The sequence below is a fragment of the Panthera leo genome, chromosome F3 (genome assembly GCF_018350215.1).
Source record: "Panthera leo isolate Ple1 chromosome F3, P.leo_Ple1_pat1.1, whole genome shotgun sequence".
NCBI lineage: Eukaryota > Metazoa > Chordata > Mammalia > Carnivora > Felidae > Panthera > Panthera leo.
The window spans coordinates 1,075,357-1,094,658 of NC_056696.1; the positions used below are offsets into that span (position 1 = coordinate 1,075,357).

The following is a 19,302-nucleotide window of genomic DNA, read 5'->3' on the forward strand; positions in this document are numbered from 1 at the left end:
CCCTTTGGATCCCCTTCAGTTAGCGAAACGGCGGGAGCAGGTCCTTCGTGAAAGCCAAGCGGCCAAACGCGAACTTTTGGAAAGCAGGGGACACTCTTCGACTGTTGCCACTTCGGCTCAAGAAAGTTTCAGATGGGGGGGGGCCTACAACGCGTCAACGTGGGCTCATCCATTGTCACAAGCAAACTCCGGGTGGAAATAACGGGAGGAGGGGTGTGGGGCTCCGTACTTTCCGCTCGATTCTCCCATAACTCATGCTGTTCTGAAGAATACAGTCTGTTGAGAAACTAGAAAGGTCCGTGCACACGAGCCTAACCAGGGAGCAGGGCTGCCGTGCGCCTGACACCGCGGCTTCCTCCCGTCTCCCCCCACACGCGTCACGGGACAGGAAACGCTCCCCGATTGTGAAGAACCTACCTGGTCATTGGTCTGGGCCGGCTGCCGCCCCGGGAGAGGCTCGTTCTGGCCCAGGGTGCCCCCCCGCCCCGCACCTGCTCCCAAGGCAGTGGCTCAGAGCTGCTCAGTGTAGATGCTCCTGGCGGAGCCCGTGTGTGCAGGGGAGAGGCGCTGACAGGGAGAGAAGCAGGGCTCCAGGGCCGGGCTCCGCAAACTCCACACGGACCTCTCAGACCCGGTGCTCCCGTCTCATCCAGCCTCTTCCCGGTTTCCAGGCCCTGAGGAGCCACTGTCGTCCTCGAGGGGCACCCGGCTCGCGGCCTGGCCCAGCTGTGCTGCCAGTCACAGCTCTGCCTGCCCGCCCTCCCTCCCCTCGCCAGGCCCCGAACTCCTGGCCTCCGGGCCCCCAGCACCCCTCTGCCACAAACCTGCTCCCCCCGTCCTGGGGACTGCCACCCACCCCCAGCGTGCGGCCGCAGTCTCCCCGAGCGCCTAGGCCTGGCTGGGTGTCCTGGGTATCCTGGTCTGAGGCTGCCCGTTTATCAGCCCCTCTGCACCGGCCCGGCCCAGAGAGCTCCCACGGGGCCTGGCCCACAGAAGGTGCTCCCCGAGTACTCATCCGCTCGGGCTCCGGCCCATGTCCCAGGTGTGTAGGTTTATCCCACGGCCTGGAGAACCAGGGACCAGCGTTCCCACCAGCTCTGGATGCACCGATGCGCCGCTCAGCCGGGCGGGTCCACGGCTCCTGCGGAGGTGGCTGGGCCACGCCTCTGGCCCTAAAAACTGTGCGTCGAAGGTACCCAGGGGCTGATTCCTCGCCCAGTGTGGAGACGGTGCCCTGCTGGCCGCAGCTGTTAAACGTTGCTGTGCTGACGCCGCTCACTCTAAGTCGAGTTTTATGATTTCAAGGCCACTGTGACCGGGACCCACCCTCCCCGACAACGGACCGTTCTCTCCAGGGCCCTGTTCTGTCTGCCAGACCAGGCCTCTTTATTGTGAGGTCTCTCCCCTTTATCACCCAGGAACGTACGGGCGTTAACTTTTATGCTTTCAATCCAAGACAGGCTATAAAATTAGGGAAGCAGGGCTGCTGTGTAGCTGATCTGGGTTCTTCGGAGTCCCCGGGAGACTCCTGAGGTTGTCCTGCCCTCCGTGAGCAGAAGCTTCTGGAACATTCAGAGGACGGGACACGTTTCTCTGCACAGAGAGCTCAGGGAGGGGAGAGGCCAGGGGAATGGACCTCACGCTCCCGCCCATCTGCCGGGGGCGGCCTCCAGCAAGCACCCGCCCCGGGCGGCAGGGGCCCAAGGCAGGTGGAAGGTGCCCAGAAATCATCCACACGACCCCTCGCACACGCTCGGCCCCAGGGGAGAACAGCCACCGTTTGTCAACGCCTACTGGGCGCTGCGCGTGTGTCTGCGTTTGCCATCCTGCCCACCACAGGCCAGCGAGGAAGGCCAAGGGGGCCGGCTCTCATTTCTCCATGAGGAGACGGACGCTCCAGGCGCAACCCCTCGTCCAAACACACAGCCCGTTAGTGGCGGAGGCAGGATCTGAGGCCAGGTGGTGGCTGTGGCGAAGCCGTGCTCTCCCGTGTCACTGCGCTGTCCCCGCAGGGACACCAGGCACCAGGCCCTGGGGCACGGAGAGGGGAGGCACAGGGATAGGAGGTGCATCTGGACCCAGCAGAAGCCTGTGGCCCGAGAGCCTTGGACTCCTCCTGGGCCTGCGGTCTCGTGCAGCTACCGGGACTGGGGCAGGGAGGTGGAAAGGGCTCTGAAGCGCCTCAGGGCACTGGCCTGACTGCCGACCACTGCCCAGGGCAGCACCAGGACCCAGAGGGGCTGCCGGGACCTTCGAACGGAGAGAGGACAAGATTGAGACGTGCTGGGGCCATCACGAGCATCCTTTTCTGCCACACAGGCTCACTACAGAAACAATCATGGGGAAGAGCATTTGTGGGTGAGGCGCTGACGTGACCAGAAACCAGAGGGACCGAGGGGGTCCAGGGGACTCGTTTAGACTCTAATGCGGAGAAGCAGCACCTCCTTCCAAGAGGCCGCGATGCTGAGAACACTGCTGCCGCTAACACCTGGGTGTCCGTGGCACCTGCGGGACCGGCCTCCCAGGTGCAGGGCTGGAGCGGCACCCCTGCACGTGGCTCACCGGTGAGAGGGCCGCTCTCTACTTTGGGAGGGAGAACACTTTCCGGGGCCCTTCCCAGCTGTCCCGCAGGAAAGGAGGCACTTAGCCAGAGGTCTCTAACATGCTCTCCGCTTGGGGGCTGGGAGGGAGGACAGGTGCAGGCCTGGGGAACACCTGGGGAGCACCTGGCCTGACCGGGCTCCTGGGATGGCTGCCCGGAGGAGGCGGCCCACGCTGGATCCTCAGCGGCCCCTCAGCCGCCCCTGCCCCCTGCCTCTTGGCAGGCCAGGTGGCATTTAAGCAGAAACACTGATGAAAATTCAGCTCCTTCCCTGCGGCTCGTGCTACAAAGTTGTGCCGAACAAGGTCTAGTGAGTAACACTGCTCCCCACACGCCCAGCGCTCGCTGTCCCGGGGGACTCTCGGGCCCCTCCCAGCCGCCGCCCTCAGCCCCGACCCTGAGGTCACTGATCCTCCCCTGCCCGCCCGGCCCCACCCTGATATTAAAGTCACACTTCAAACTGTCACTTTGTTTTTAATTTTTACTCAGTCTGCGTCCGGATAAACCAGGATTTGACCAAGCTCCCAGCTCTCTCCGCTCCAAACACGTAGCAATTTTATGGATCAGAGTTTTGTTTCTATTTGTCTAAAGCCCAGAGGAAGAAAGAAACCAAGTCCACAGATGAACATGTATTTGAAGAGACATTTCAGGACTTGGGAGACTTTTTCATCCATCAGTTTCTCAGGAACAGCACCCAACGGGCCCGGGGGAGGCCCGCACAGCAGGTGCACAGGTAGGTGGGCGGCCGCAGGCCCCTGGAGGGAGGGGACAGCCGTGTGGGCTGGGCGGCCCGTCTGCTTTGCAGACAAAATAGAAAGAAAAACTCCAACTTCATTCATACTTTATTTGGAGGAAGAACACGTGTACAGAAAATCTCTGTTTTGGAAAATAAACTGTATGGCTGTTGGGGGCGACGCTGTAACGGGTAATGAGGGGGCTCGCGGCTCTTGAGACACATGGTCACGCGAATCCTTAAACCGCTGAACGCAACGTTACCTTGTAACGTTCCCTGCCAGGCCCCGCGTCTGAGCACATCCGGCCATCCCCAAAGTCACCAGACTCACCCGATGCACCGTCTGCGCGCCAGTCCGTGGACAGACGCTCGTCACACCTCACCAAAGGACGGCCGGAGGGCAGAAACTCCGCTTCTGGACAGGCTTCCGAAAGCAGAGTCCGCCCTCGTCCTTTCCTTCCTCCCTTGCTGGGACTGCTGCGCCCGCTCTGAGTACAGTGTCGGGCCAAGGAGGTCGCCCCAACCCCCCCGGGAGCCTTCCCCAGGGGCCTCCCGCGGGAAGCACAGCCCCCAGATGGAGCCTGCGTCGAGCACGGCAGACCTCGGGGCGAACCGGTGAGGGACATGCTGACAGAGGAGGCAGGCAGCGCCCACAGCACAAGTCACGGGATTGCTCCGCAGCAGGGACACATTGGACACCTTCTCCAGGACCGCCCCGGGCCCCCTGCTACCCTCCACTGTCGTGAAAACCTCCGCCAGCCTACCAGCCGCAGAGTCGAGTCCGCGATGGATGATGTGAGTCACGGCCCCCAAAGCTGGAACCCCCCAGCGCCCCGGAGCTCTGTCCCCCTGAGGCCTCACCCCAGGGCGCACAGTTTACATCCCCGAGGAGCAGGAAGATGGTCGGACCTCTGCTGGTCAGGCATCTTCTTCCATCAGAGGGATCTCTGTAAAAGGAGAGCCGTTACCAGCTTAGCTGCAGGGATCTGGGAACAAAAACTTTGTTAACAAGGTATCTGTAATTCTTGGTGTCAGAAGAAAACGCCAAGTTCCACGTAAACTGACCACATAAAGCACTCATTACAGCGTCTTTGCTGGAAAATCTCACACCAGCTCACGAAAAATAAAGTGCTGAGACCTTAACCCCGTGTCCTAGCGGTCAGACCCGCCAGAGGGCGAGATGCTGTGCAGAGGCAGTGGGCGGGCAGGAAGGAGGCCCGTCTCTGGGCCACCTCGGCCATCACGGCCACCACACGCCCGGACTGGGGCCCTCGCGTGCCCCGCGGTGCTGTGCGTCCCCCGGGAGACCCTGGCTGCCCCCACTTCTCCGGGAGCTACACCGGCCTTTCCTTGTGCTGGGCGCGTGTGCCCGTTTCTTCGTCCCTCCAAGAGGCCTGCGTGCCAGGGCTTCTCGGGGCCGCCCCACAGGCGCCCTGGTCTCCCGTGTGCGTGCGTGCATGCTGACCCTGGCACCAAGCTCTTCCAAGCCCTGGGTAGCGGACGGAGCGGGCAGAGAGCTCCCTGGCTCGCCCGGACACCACGAAACCACGCACGTCCACCGCGGGCTTCCTGCTCTGACGGCTTGGAGCCTCCTGAAACCTGCACCCATCACGTGGGAGAGGACAGCCTCGCTCCAGGCCTCACGCAGGGAGAACAATGAGCGGCAGGAGAGGCCAGGGGCGGGCGCGGGGCGGACACTCACCGTCGGCGATGTCGATGCCTGGGCTGCTGGACGCCGTCTCCCGCGCCGAGCCGGCCCCCGTGTCAGCGCTGTCGGGGCGGGGGCCCCCCGGGCACGCGGAAGGTGAATACAGACTCTGGAGCGGCTCCGAGGAGCCTGAGACGCCGTCACAGGGCTCTGAGCCCCCTGGGCCCGTGTCCGTGTCCCCTGAGCCGGGGTATGCCGGGGGGCTCTGGTCGTCCACAGGCAAGGGGCAGCCTGGGCCCACGGAGCCCAGGTACCCAGGGCCTGAGGCCCTCAAGCTGCCGCTCACGGCCTCGTCATAGGACGGAAGCATGACGGGAACCCCGTCCACCACCACGAAGTCCGGGTCGCTGCTGGAGCTCCGGGGAGGCCCCCTGTGCCGAGGAGAGTGGCGCCGACAGGTCAGAGTGGCGTGCCCCCAGGACGGAGGCCCCCAGCACCCCCCAGGATGGAGGCCCCCCCCCGTGCAGCACAGGCCCCCCAAGACCGAGGACGCCCACCCTGTGCAGCAGAGGACCCCCAAGACCGAGGCCCCCCACCCTGTGCAGCGGAGGCCCCCCAAGACCGAGGACCCCCACCCTGTGCAGCGGAGGCCCCCCAAGACTGAGGACCCCCCCGTGCAGTGAAGGCCCCCCAAGACCGAGGACCCCCACCCTGTGCAGCGGAGGCCCCCCAAGACTGAGGACCCCCCCCATGCAGTGAAGGCCCCCCAAGACCGAGGACGCCCACCCTGTGCAGCGAAGGCCCCCCCCAAGACCGAGGACCCCCACCCTGTGCAGCGGAGGCCCCCCAAGACTGAGGACCCCCAAGACTGAGGACCCCCACCCTGTGCAGCGGAGGCCCCCCAAGACTGAGGACCCCCACCCTGTGCAGCAGAGCCCCCCCAAGACCGAGGCCCCCCACCCTGTGCAGCGGAGGCCCCCCAAGACCGAGGACGCCCACCCTGTGCAGCAGAGGACCCCCAAGACCGAGGCCCCCCACCCTGTGCAGCGGAGGCCCCCCAAGACCGAGGACCCCCACCCTGTGCAGCAGAGGCCCCCCAAGACCGAGGACCCTCACCCTGTGCAGTGGAGGCTCCCCAAGACCGAGGACGCCCACCCTGTGCAGCGGAGGCCCCCCAAGACTGAGGACCACCCCCGTGCAGTGAAGGCCCCCCAAGACCGAGGACCACCCCCGTGCAGTGAAGGCCCCCCAAGACCGAGGACCACCCCCGTGCAGTGAAGGCCCCCCAAGACCGAGGACCCCCACCCTGTGCAGCGGAGGCCCCCCAAGACCGAGGACGCCCACCCTGTGCAGCGTAGGCCCCCCAAGACCGAGGACGCCCACCCTGTGCAGCGTAGGCCCCCCAAGACCGAGGACGCCCACCCTGTGCAGCGGAGGACCCCCAAGACCGAGGCCCCCCACCCTGTGCAGCGGAGGCCCCCCAAGACCGAGGACCCCCACCCTGTACAGCGGAGGCCCCCAAGACCGAGGACCCCCACCCTGTGCAGCGAAGGCCCCCCCAAGACCGAGGACCCCCACCCTGTGCAGCGGAGGCCCCCCAAGACCAAGGACCCCCACCCTGTGCAGCGGAGCCCCCCCAGGACTGAGTCCCCCCTATGCAGCAGAGGCCCCCCAAAACCAAGAACCCCCAGGACTGAAGGCCCCCCAAGGCTCGTGATGGCAGCGGAGCCCGTGTTGAGCCTCTTCCGGGGCCCCGTCTGGCAGATGGTGGCACTGAGGGCCACGGCCACACTGGGACAGCAGCGTCCCCCTTTGTCTGGGCCCCGCTGACCCCTCAGGCTTCCTCCTCCCCATCCTCCGGCCCTGAGCAGGGGACTACGTGGCCCATCCCGCTGTGCCTCCTCAGGGTCGCTCAGGAAGCCCTCTGGAAATGGAGGAGCTCCAGGAGCCAACGGGAAACCAGGGGCCCTCAGTGCGCGAGAAAACGTTAGACCCTGTGCTTCTTAGACTCCGTTTTTGTTTCCGCTCCAGCGTGAAAGTCACCGATTCCCATCAAGGTAGAAAAGGGAAAACCCACGTCGCCACCTTAGTCATTACGCGGCCCCTCCACCCCCCACCCAGCAGCCGCCAAGGGTGGCCGCTGTCTCTGTGGGCCTCGCCCCTGTGCGGCCCGTCGCCCTGACGGGGGTCTGACCACCGCGCTGCGTCTGTCCCCCAGAGGGCCCGAGTGGCTGGTTGACTCGGCTTCCTAGTTGCCCGCTGGGCCCTGGCAGAGTGACGCAGCCGGAGGATAAATGTCCAGAGGGGAGGACCCAGCCGGCGGGCAGACCTGAGCGCTGACTGCCGCGGCCCAGCTCCAAAACCCCGGGAAATGCCACGTGTGGATGTGGGCGCTGGGTGGAGGGGCACAATCCCGGAGACGGAGGGAGGCGGGCAGGGAGGGAAGGCGAGCTGGCCAGGAACGCTCCCCGCTCCCCCCGCGAGAGGCTGCGTGTCCCCCCCCTCAGCCTGTGTCCGTCCGTCCTCTGGTCTCATCCACCGACGTCGGGCCGCGGCTCGGCCCCCATGTGCTGCCATCGAGCCCCTCGCTCTCTGGTGTTCCCCGCCCCCGCGTGGCCCGAGAAAAGTCCACTGTGGGCTTGTCCCGAGAAAGCTGTCGTCTGTGTGGCTGACTGAGAATACTCGAGGGTAGAAAAACACCACGTGAAAGAGTTCGGGGCACGTTTTAAAAACTCCTCGTGCAGTGGATGTTCTGGAAGCTTCTCTCCCAAGCAGACGTGGGGAAATGGCCCCAAGCACCCAACGTGCCACAAATCACGTGTGGGTCAGCCCCCCTCTGCAACCTTCAGTCTTCTGTAGATGCTAGGACTGCTCACGATAGATCCCAGGCCCTCGATCAGTAAGTCAGATGTGAGGACCGAGGCCACAGAGCACAGAAGGTGCCGGCATCTCAGCAGGGGTGTGGCTGGGGCAGGTGCACGGCTCAGCGACACGGGGCCGGCCTGGGGGCCTGAGGGCCGACCAAGCGGCTCCACGGCCTCCCTCAGTCCTCACCTGGCCAGGAGCTTGAGAGACTGGACCTTCCTGGAGGCAAGAGGGGGAAGGGATTCATTCCAGGAGCCTCCCCCGCTGTCAAGCCGCCTTTCCGGGAAGGCGCGCACAAGTCTGGGGGCCACACCGGCCCTGCGGGTGAAGACAAAGCTTCTTCTGGAAGCACGGGGTCCCAAAGGGACCGACACGGGTACGCAAGCCTGAGGACACTCGAGATCCCTCCGGGTGAGGCGGCTGGTGTCGGGGAGGCCTGGCCGGTGATCTGGCCTCTGTTTCCTGAAGGTCACAAACTCGTCCCCCGACAACATCAGCAACGCCTCCCTCCGGGAACGGTGGTCAGCCAGCAGCAGGGGTCAAGGGTCACGCCTAGTTTGTCGGAGAGGCCGGGGCACCGTGTTCCCAGCAACCTCCTCTTCTGGGATGACCGCCACGAGGGTGGGGGCACCAGTGTGAGCCCGTGTGTGCACCGGCCAGGGGAGGGCCAGCGGGTCCTTCCCAACCCCCCACACCCCGTCCAGAGCCCTGTCTGCTTCCGGAGGCTTCCCTGGCACGTTGGTTTGGAACCTCTGCTGGGTCTCACACCTTTGCCTGCATCTCCTACTTAGTTCCGCCCAGGGGTGATGGCAACGGGCCCCGGGGGCCCTGCACGGCCACAGCCCCGACTCTGTAGGTCCATCTCCACACCCCCCGTGCCCGCCCGGAGCCGTCCACCAGGGGCGCACGAGGACACGGTGGGGAGGAAAGAGTTGAGCCCTGCCCAGCTCCGTGCTCCGAACGCAGACACCCCCTTCCCCCTCCTGCGCCCGTCCAGAGCCATCCGCCGGGGGCACACGAGGACATGGTGTGGGGGTGGGGGGTGGGAAGAGTTGAGCCCTGCCCAGCTCGGTGCTCTGACCCCAGACACCCCCCCAACCTGCGAGCCCATCTGTCAGGCCTGACCCAGTGCTCCCACCACCTTCTCCTGGCTGCTCGAAGGCCACAGGCACTGACCTGACAGGGAAATGGGCCTTAAACTTGGTCTGGAACATCCTGGCCAGGATGACGAGCAGCAGCACCAGCAGCACGCTGGTCGCCGTGAACGCCACGACCTTCCACGTGGTCAGGAGGGTCTCGTGAGTGCTGGGCCACGTTTGCTCTGCGGGGAGAGAACAGAGCGGCGCCAGAGGCTGAGCGGGCACGAGTGTGTTTGTTGGATGGATCTGACCTGGGGGGGCTCCGCAGGCAGGTTGGTGCTGCCCCAGGTCAGACCCCCCCTCCCCGCACCCCAAAGTCCGTCCCCAGTGCGGCCTCTGTGTGGCTGCCGGCAGGTACGGAGGGCGGACAGCCTGGTGCGCAGTGAGAAACGCACCTGCTTCTCTGGCAGAGAACAGGGGTCACTCTCCCTGGGCACCCGGGGCAGGGGGGTGGGCTGGGACTGTCGGCCGTGCTGAAGAAAGGGACGGGGGGTAAAGGGATGTGTCCTCCGCGGCCTCTCATCCACCTCTGACCGTCAACATGTCTGCCAGGAGAAGGCAGGAGCAGCCCTTCCAGGGGAGTCCCCATCCCTGGGGCCCAGGCCCCCCCGTGTGCGCCCACCATCCTCCCTTGGGGCCGCCCCCTCCCCGTGTAACGGGTTCCCATCCAAGGGTCACCAGATGTCCCAGGTCAATAAGCGCTTCCCCCACATATAGCGGCCAGGGGACAGGTGCTCTGGCAGGAAACCCCAGGGCGAGTGGGTGGGACCAGATGTGCGAGAGACCGAGATTGTGGTCACTACCCTGGGCTCCTGGGACCGGTGGTGGGTTTGCTAGCATCTTGCTAGTAACTAGGAGGCCCCCAGGTTTGCAAACAGCCTGCGGTTTTCCAAGTGGGCACAGGTCTTACCTGCAATTACACCGTCTGTGTTCTACACGCATCAATTGGAAGAGAAAGGCCGGGCTGGCGCCCGAGGGCCGGGGGCCTCCTCAGAGGGAGAGACGGGGCTGGGGGAGACCCCGTGCGCAGAGGACCACCCTGCCCCGGGGCGGGGAAGCATCTGGGGCCCCGGCGAGGGGTTTCCGCATCACGTGTGTCCTTCACGCCGGGGCAGGGAGGGGGCTGTGACCTCACGCTGCTCACCTGACTTGATGCAGTAAACCTGGTAGGAGGGGAACCACTCCCCGTACTGGCAGGTGATGTACTTGTAGTCGCTGGTGAGGCTGTAGCCGGGGTCGCAGTAGAACTCTACCACGGTCCCGTGGTTGTAGCGCTCACAAGGCCGCGGGTGGCAGACGAAATCACCGTGACTCACGGTGGGAGGCAGCGGACACACTGGGGCAGCGGGGAGAAAAACAGCTTCAAGACTGGCTCAGGGATGGCGCCTGAGGCCCGCGGAGCCCCTGCCGCGCCCTGGGCACGTGTGGGAGCCCCTGCCGTGTCCTGGGCCCCACGGGAGCCCCTGCCGCGCCCTGGGCATGTGTGGGAGCCCCTGCCGCGCCCTGGGCACGTGTGGGAGCCCCTGCCGCGCCCTGGGCACGTGTGGGAGCCCCTGCCGTGTCCTGGGCACGTGTGGGAGCCCCTGCTGCGTCCTGGGCATGTGTGGGAGCCCCTGCCGCGCCCTGGGCACGTGTGGGAGCCCCTGCCGTGTCCTGGGCCCCACGGGAGCCCCTGCCACGTCCTGGGCACGTGTGGGAGCCCCTGCCGCGTCCTGGGCCCCACAGGAGCCCCTGCCGCACCCTGGGCACGTGTGGGAGCCCCTGCCGCGTCCTGCGCCCCACGGGAGCCCCTGCCACGTCCTGGGCACGTGTGGGAGCCCCTGCCACGTCCTGGGCACGTGTGGGAGCCCCTGCCGCGTCCTGGGCACGCGCGGGCCGCAGGGGCCGTGAGAACCTCGTCAAAGACACGTTCATCCTACGCGGCAGCGTGTCTCTTTATCACACAGTACTGACCGCGAGTGTTATAACGCACCCGACAACCCAGTACCTGCAATTAAGATACTTACAGAGAAACACTCTACCGACGGGAGGCGCCACCCCAAGCCTGTTTCTGCCCGGGGCAGGCGCCTGGCAGGGGAGCACTGTGGGCACAGGGGGGCCACCGAACGCTGTGACCTCACGCACGCCACACGGCCTCTCCAGGCCCTGCTGTTCTCCCCTGTAAAATGGAAGCCTACCCCACCCACTGTGATTTGGTTTTTCTGACCCTAATACTCTTTGATTTCAGGGGAAGAAAAAAGGCATTTTCAGTTTCCTCTCTGGGCAGAACCGCTGGTGCCCCGTAACCGGTCGCTGCACACAGTCCAGGCACAAACTACCAAGGCAGCTCACGGCCACACGTGGGGGAGCCCAGCACCGCCGGTGCAGACCCCGCACATGCGGGCCACGTGAGAGCAAGAGGGGCCACTGCGCACAGCGTCCTGAGGTGGGGAGAGGGGGGCGAGAGGCCCTCTACACTCACTCCTCCGGCCCTGCGAACACCACTGCGGGGTCCTGTGGGCTCCTCGTGGATGGGGAACGGGAGCTCAGAGCTCAGACTCTCCGGCAGCGGCCAGCCCCGGTCTGAGCTCGGGCCCGGCGCCTGGCCAGCCGAGTGACCCCGGCCGGCTGCTTCTCGCCTCTGGGCCTCAGTGTCCTCACCTGTGAAACGGGAGAGTCCGAGGGCTGTTCCGACAGAATGTAGGTGGACGGCCAGGAAGGCCAGGGCCTGAGCGTCTGAAGCCAGAGACCCCAGTGACACTTGGGGACGTGGCGGGGTACGGGCCGGTGGGACTCCAGCCTTCCCCAGGCTGAACGATGCTGTGTGCACCAGCGGGATGGCAGAGGTCACTGGCAGCGGGGGGTGGGGGGGGTGGGGGGGGAGGTGTCCATGTCTGACGGTGACCTCTGCCCACTCAGGCAGCTGCCTGGGTCCCCCTCCACCACCCCGGAGCCCCCTCAGTCCTGCAGTGCAGAAGGCCCTTTCTGCGCTCAGGGGCACACAGGACAGCACAGGCTCCGTGTCAGTCCCAGAGCCACAGGGATCGGGAAACTACCGGAACGTTTCCAAGGCCCAGCGAACGAATGCGTCTCAGCAGCACCCCCTCACTTGCCCTGAAGGACAAAGGACCGGTCACACTGTGGCATCGACCCTGTGGCAAACGGTCCCATATTCTGCTGAGAATGACGAACTGGACGCTGGACAGATCAATCATCTAGGAGGGAATTGGGGGGGCCGCGCGGAACAGAGGGGCAGGGCTCGGATGCCCCAGATCTGCACGCGACCCCCACTCTGTGCTGATGAGCCGGAGTGCGGGGCTGTTTCCCTTCTGGGGTTTCGCCATCCGAACACTGGGGGACGCTCTCCCTGACTCCCGTGCCCTGGGGGACGCTCTCCCTGACTCCCGTGCCCTGGGGGACGCTCTCCCTGACTCCCGTGCCCTGGGGGACGCTCTCCCTGACTCCCGTGCCCTGGGGGACGCTCTCCCTGACTCCCGTGCCCTGGGGGACGCTCTCCCTGACTCCCGTGCCCTGGGGGACGCTCTCCCTGACTCCCGTGCCCTGGGGGACGCTCTCCCTGACTCCCGTGCCCTGGGGGACGCTCTCCCTGACTCCCGTGCCCTGGGGGACGCTCTCCCTGACTCCCGTGCCCTGGGGGACGCTCTCCCTGACTCCCGTGCCCTGGGGGACGCTCTCCCTGACTCCCGTGCCCTGGGGGACGCTCTCCCTGACTCCCGTGCCCTGGGGGACGCTCTCCCTGACTCCCGTGCCCTGGGGGACGCTCTCCCTGACTCCCGTGCCCTGGGGGACGCTCTCCCTGACTCCCGTGCCCTGGGGGACGCTCTCCCTGACTCCCGTGCCCTGGGGGACGCTCTCCCTGACTCCCGTGCCCTGGGGGACGCTCTCCCTGACTTCCGTGCCCTGGGGGACGCTCTCCCTAACTTCAGGGCCTTGTGGGGGTGGGAGCCACAGAACACGAAGGTGTGCTACAGCCCTGACTATCCCTGCCACCCCGTACAGCCAGGACCCCACACGCACATGTCAAGGCCGCATCTTCTTGATGCCACATGGAAACCACCCACTGCAGAGACTTTGATCCCGTGGCTGCCGCTGCCGCTGGTGAGACACACGAGCCACGAAGTGGGGACGTTTATCTGCACATCTCGTGGTATTTCTACTGACTGAGCCTGGCCCACCATCGGCTTTGCTGGGAGGGGACCGCCCACCTCGTGTCCTGCTAGCAGCCAGGGTGGGGTGGTCTTTCACTTGCAAGAGACGACGACAGAGACCATAATCACGATCCCGGCAAGCGGCTTTCCAATAACAACGTGGGAGCCCTCGGGGCTCGGGGGGCGCCCACCCCCGGCCCCTCTCGGAGCCTGGACAGAGTCCACGGCCCCCTCCCCTGCACCCCTCCCGGAGGGACAGACAGATCTACACAGACAGATGGCACCCCTCACCGGAGACCCCACACAGGCGAAACTCCGCTCGTGGTTGTGACTCTGACACCGGCAGCTGCCGCATCCACACGACACAAAACGAGCCCGGGAAAGCCCGCGGGCGGCGGGAACAGACCCCTGGACGCGGGTTTCCTCAACGTCTCTTACAACTCAGAAAATATTAGGTCCAGTTGGGGCTTCTGTGGGCCTTGGGGTCCCAAGGGTGTGCTGGGACTCAGCCAGGACCGGCCCGTAATCCCTGTCCCCTTGTCACTGCTCCGTGTCCTGTCACTGCTCTGTCCCGTGTCACCACTCCGTGTCCTGTGTCACCGCTCTGTGCCCTGTGTCAACACTCTGTCCCCTTGTCACCGCTCTGTCTCATCACCGCTCTGTGCCCTGCATCACTGATCTGTGCCCTGCCGTATGACACAGGGTCACGGCTCCTTCCTGCTTAGCAGTAAGATCTCTACCAACCAAATGTCTGCAAGGCGCACTATTCACGAGAGCTCGTCTCCTGTGGGCTGAGGAAGGGGAGTGGGAGACGGGCGCAAAGACACAGGAGCCCCACCTGCTCTCTGCTTCCCCTCTGTCCCCCTCCCCTCCCACGGCCCCTGGCTCCTCTCCCACGGCCCGCGGCACTGCTCGTGATGAGTGTCCACAAGGAGCTGGAGGGCCCGTCCCCCTCCCAGGGGAAACCCTCAAGCGTTTCTGGTCCCACGGAAGAGGAAGTTCAGGCGTGATCGTAGTTTTATCGAAGCTTCTCCACCACGTCGACACTGACACCTGCGTGCATTTTAGGGGCCTCAGCGAAGGGGGCCCGGGCCAGCCGGTGCCGCTCTGGGAAACACAGAAACGCAGAGGCCACGTTCCCAGTCCGCTTAAAGCAACGCCCTCTGCCCCTTCCCACCATGCACCTCCTGCACTTCCCGCGTGTGCAGCTCCCAGGGCAACAGGCGCCAGATGCAAATGCGGGGTTCGGTGTGGACATGGCGTGTGGCCCGGGGCTGACATCCGCCACAGAGACGCAGCCGCGCCCGCGCTGGGTGGCAGAGGCCGGGACTGAGCTCCAGCAGCACAGCCGCTCCAAGCTGAGCTGTGACAACGGCCCCCTCCCGAGCGAGGCGGAGGACGAAAACACACACAGACCCTACTTTTCTGGGTGGAAAACCCCCAAAAGGTTGCCAAGGGGCTGGTGCAGGGGGGCCCCTCCGTATGGGACACGGGGTGGCTGCTGTCCAGTGTCGGATAGACGGGGGCCTCGAGGGGCCCGGACACACACCCTTCGGTCCCGTCAGAGAAGAAGCCAGGAGAAATCAGGCCCCTTGCTGGGTCTCACACAGCCACTCCGCGGCCTCTCACCTGCCCGAGAGACCTCCCCAGACTCTGCCCGGGCCCACCAGCAGCATCGCCCAGGGCCTGGAAAAACCCCAAGTCCCCCGTGCTTCCAATGCCCCTAGAATCACCCCTTGGGTCTCCCCTTTCCTCACCTGCAGTCCTGGCCCAGGACCGGCCCCCTCCAGGCAGCTGGCAGGTGCCTGGGGGCCTGGAGGCAGGTGGTCTGTCTGGGCTGAGCTCGGGGAAGCCTCCCTCACTGCAGGGTGGCCACGAGCCGCGGGCTAAAGGGCCCGAATCGGGTACGGGTGCTGCTCTGTTGGGTCTTCCAGGGCGCGGGGCGCTCTCTTCCACAGTGTGGGGGGAGGAAAGCATTTGCCAGGGCCCGGGGTCCCCCAAATTCCTCACGGTCCACCCTGGGCCCTGGCGAGAAGCATCCTCCCACTGACCCCGCCTCGTGGGGGGTGAGCCCACAGCGGACTCTCTCCGTTCCTCCTCCAGGGAGGAGCCCCCTGGACGCGGAGGTTGTCCTGCTCCGTGGGGTCTGCGATGCTCACATGCCTGATGACCTTGGCTCGGCAATCCTGGCTGGCTTCTTGTGGGAGGCAGACCATACCAGCCTCTCCATAGATGGGGCTTCCCTACAACACAGCTGACCGGCCTCCCTCGGTCGTGACGGGGCCACGGAGCCTCACCCCGCACACCCGAGTCTGGGCTCCTAACTCTCCGGCCTCTGAGCATCTCGTGGGGACCCCCGGCTGCTCCTGTGCAGGCTGCTCACTACGTGGGGGGGGGGGGGAGGGGGCGGGGGGGCGGCTGGACGGGCCCCAGGGTCGGGCAGCAAATGCTGCTTGTGTTTGGGGTGCTAGAAGTGGACGCACAGGCTGTCTCCTGCCGGCATGTGGGACACTCATTTGCCAACGGGCAGGCACGTCTCAGACGGCCTCTCCCCTGTCCTTCCGTGCGCCTAGGCCCCTTGCCCACCGTCTGGGCTCAGGGAGGCCCAGCTCGTCCTAGTGCCCGAAGCAAAATGAAGCTGGAAAGAAAGCCTGATGCATATCTAAGTGGCAAAAGTGATTTCTCACCTGTCTTCCTGTTTTGCGTGCTCAGCACACGGCGCCCGCTCTGGCACAGAGACATGGGACTGATTACCCCGGACAGGCCACATCTCAGGCCTTCTGGAAGGGCCTTCCCACCTCTCGTCTCATGTACTGACCGTGTTCTTTCACCCTCTTTTTAGAGAGAGAAAGAGCGAGCAGAGCAGGGACAGAGAGAGAGAGAGAGAGAGAGAGGGAGGGAGGGAGAGGGGGAGAGAGAGGCTCACACAGTCAGCAAGGAGCCGGACGCGGGGCTCAATCCCATGAACCGTGAGATCATGAGCTGAGCTGAAATCAAGAGTCGGACGCTCAACCGACCGAGCTCCCCAGGCGCCCCATCTTTCACCCATTTCTTAATTCATTTAACAGACGTGTTTTGAATCGGCACTGGAACCTGGCACTACGCTGGTCCCCGTCCTCCCGGGCTGACTAAAGACGAGGACAAGTAAGTAGACGATGACTATTCACGTGGCTGGTAAGCCCTGTCCGCAGTCCACAGAAGGAAGCATCAGTGCCACCCTCGCACGCACACACGCACTCACACACACTCACACATGAGGTGGGTGAAGTGCCAGGCACCCTGCCTCCCGAGGGGCGGAAGGCGCTGGAAACTCCGGGCACAGATGTTGTTTTTTTTTATAAACAGTAAGATGTGTGCTGGCCCTTGTGGGGGATTCAGGAATGGGGGCTGGGGGGAGGCTTAAAACATGCAGGCCAAGCCAGCTGGCTTCCCCCCACGGGACGGGCCAGAGAACAGCCGCTGTGCACCCCACGATGGAGACACAGAAGACCCCCAGAGAGCAGGTGAGGCCATGGACCGTGGGCTAGGACCATGGAAGAGGCAGGCTCCAGCGGGATGGCGTTAATTGGGTCAGTGCCAGTGGGGAGCCAGGGACAAGAAAGGAACAGGACAGGCTGTGTGTGGCCCGACCCCATCAGGAGGGCAGGTCCACGTGGTCCCAGCCCCTGGTGTGGGTGACGCAGGGACCCTGTGATGGCGACACTTACGGGTCACCTTGACTGGGCTGCGGGCGCCCAGACCGCTGGTTAACCGTCACTTCTGGCCTGTCCGCGAGGGTGTCTCCTGTCGAGCATTTGAGTCACAGACGGGGCAGATGGCACTTCCCCTTGTGGTGGGCACCATCCAGTCTGCCGAGGACCCGACACAGCAGAAACGCAGAGGAGAGGCGAGACTCTCGCTTTGCACAAGCTGGGACTCTCCTCTCCTACCTCCTGGGACCCCAGCACTGGTGCTCGGCCCTCCTGACTCGGGCTGAGTCACACTGCTGGCTCTCCCGGACCTCCAGCTCAGAGACGGCACGCTGCACGTCCCGGGGCCTTCCAGCCTCCGTGAGCACACGCGCACACACACAGGGTACCTGTATGTACACTGTGATTATGTACACACAGAGTATATGCCCTGTGATTATGTGTATATAGTATACACACACTGTGATTACATGTGTATACAGCACATATAAACTGTGATGAAATATGTATATAGAGAATATTATATGCACTGTGATTGTGTGTATATGTATATATATAGTATACATTTACACAGTGACTACATATATACACGGTGTACGTATACACACATATATATATAAATATATATACACATACACATATAAGTACATATACACACACACTGTATATATTACATATACATATAGCATGGCATACGTACTGTGATTACATGTTTACATAGCATATATATATATATATATATATATATACACACACTGTAATGAAATATGTAGATACGTTACGTATGTATTCACTGTGATTGTGTATATGTATATATATATATATATACATATGTGCGTGTGTGTGTGTGTATATACATATATAGTATGTATATATCACACCACTGGCATAGATATATGCAGTGACTATGTATATACAGAGTGTGTATATATATACTGATTATGTTTACACACACACACACACACACACACACACACACGGTATAACATATACATTGTGGTTATGTATATATACATAGTATATACATATATACTGTGGTTATTATACACACACAGTGTGACGTATATACATTGTAATTATATATACGGTATGTGCACACGCACTGTGATCATGTTCATATATGATATGCTGTGAGTCTGTACACATACACACCATGACATATACACTGTGATTTTAAACATACAGAATTACCTGGGCGTGTGATTGTGTGTAGGACACATATAAACATGATCACGTGGACATACACACAGAAGAGCGTATACACATGCACACTACTGGCTCTGGTTCTCTCTGGAACCCTGACTGCACGGCTCCCTCACCCGGGCCCTCAACCCCGCCCCATCTACAGATTCAACTCACTACTGGAAACGGAGACTCGGGTGTTGTCTCCTGGCAGAGGGCAGAGACGAGGTGCTCCCTCTTGCTCCCCCAAATCACGGGCAGGCCCTGCAGCGCCTCCAACAGGGCACACAGGCAGTCAGAGGGCGGGGACGAGTGCCCATCAGCTACAGAGCAGACAGCTTCAAGGCGGGAGTCCCACACCACCACCACCACCGCTGTCCCTGGCACAGTCTCGGTGCCACGAAGGAGCCCAGAGGAGAGGTGCTGACAGTGCGGGGATGGGGGGCCTGGGTGAGGGCAGTGGCAGGCGAGCAGTTCGGGGACGGTCCCCACGGGGGCGGCGTGGCACTTAACCGAGCCCAGAGCCGCCTGGCTCACAGCGGGTCCACGCTGATGCTGGCGCACCGGCCGTGTGGGGCGAGTCCCCCGCCAAACAGAGAAATCCAGCGTAGCCAGTTGGAAACTTTTGTAGCAATCCGACCTTCAATTTGACCTTGCTGCAACATCCATGAGTGTTCTCCATTTCTATCTATTAAAACGCAATTTTAGTACTGTTGTGTCTAATAATCTAAGGTGGGACTTCTACGTCTTTGTCTTTTTGGTTTTTTTCTAGAATCCAGTTTTACCATTATACAATTATTGGTCTGTAACGTATTAGAAGACAAACACCAAACAAACCACCATATCTTCCGGTGCAGGGCAGTGGGGCAGGGGGGCACAATCCGGGTACGCTGGGCGCCGTGGGGGGCACAGCCCGGGTGTGCTGGACGCCGTCGGGGGGAAGGCACGGATGCTGCTACGTGAGACTATCTTTGGGGGGCGGGTGGCCTGGCCCAGTACAGGGGCAGTGACAGCAAGGAACAGATTATGGGACAGACTTGAGTCTGTTTCTCCAACAGGGCTGGTGAGGGTGGCGTTTGGGGGCTGAGAGTGTCTCCCAGATTCCGGATGCTGGCATCTGAGCAGACGGTGGGGCTCCTCCCAGGAAGGGTTCTTGTTGGTTTGCTGGTTCGGGTCGGGGCGGCACCGCTGAGCCTGGGGGCATCTCCACGTTGGATGCAGTAGCCGTGGAGGGCGTCCGGCGCTTGCCTGGGACTCCAGAGTCATGAGCACAGAGAGAAAATTCGGAACCACAGG

The 19,302-nt window shown here is 63.1% G+C and overlaps 1 protein-coding gene across 3 annotated transcripts in view; it reads right to left on the reverse strand.

Moving 5' to 3' along the window:
• Positions 1-3,125: 3,125 nt before the first annotated feature.
• SUSD4 (sushi domain containing 4) overlaps positions 3,126-19,302 on the reverse strand; it is a 94,921-nt gene continuing 78,744 nt past the window's right edge. For 2 of the 3 annotated variants that reach the window (XM_042925381.1, XM_042925380.1), the window contains 4 exons: positions 10,132-10,323; positions 9,025-9,169; positions 5,038-5,414; positions 3,126-4,282 (listed from right to left, as the gene is read on the reverse strand). In XM_042925381.1, coding sequence (XP_042781315.1) covers positions 4,254-4,282; positions 5,038-5,414; positions 9,025-9,169; positions 10,132-10,323 — 743 coding nt within the window. In that variant the 3' untranslated portion in view covers positions 3,126-4,253. Of the gene's footprint in view, positions 4,283-5,037; positions 5,415-8,037; positions 8,068-9,024; positions 9,170-10,131; positions 10,324-19,302 lie in introns of all 3 variants that reach the window. The other variant, XM_042925382.1, reaches the window with a different exon arrangement.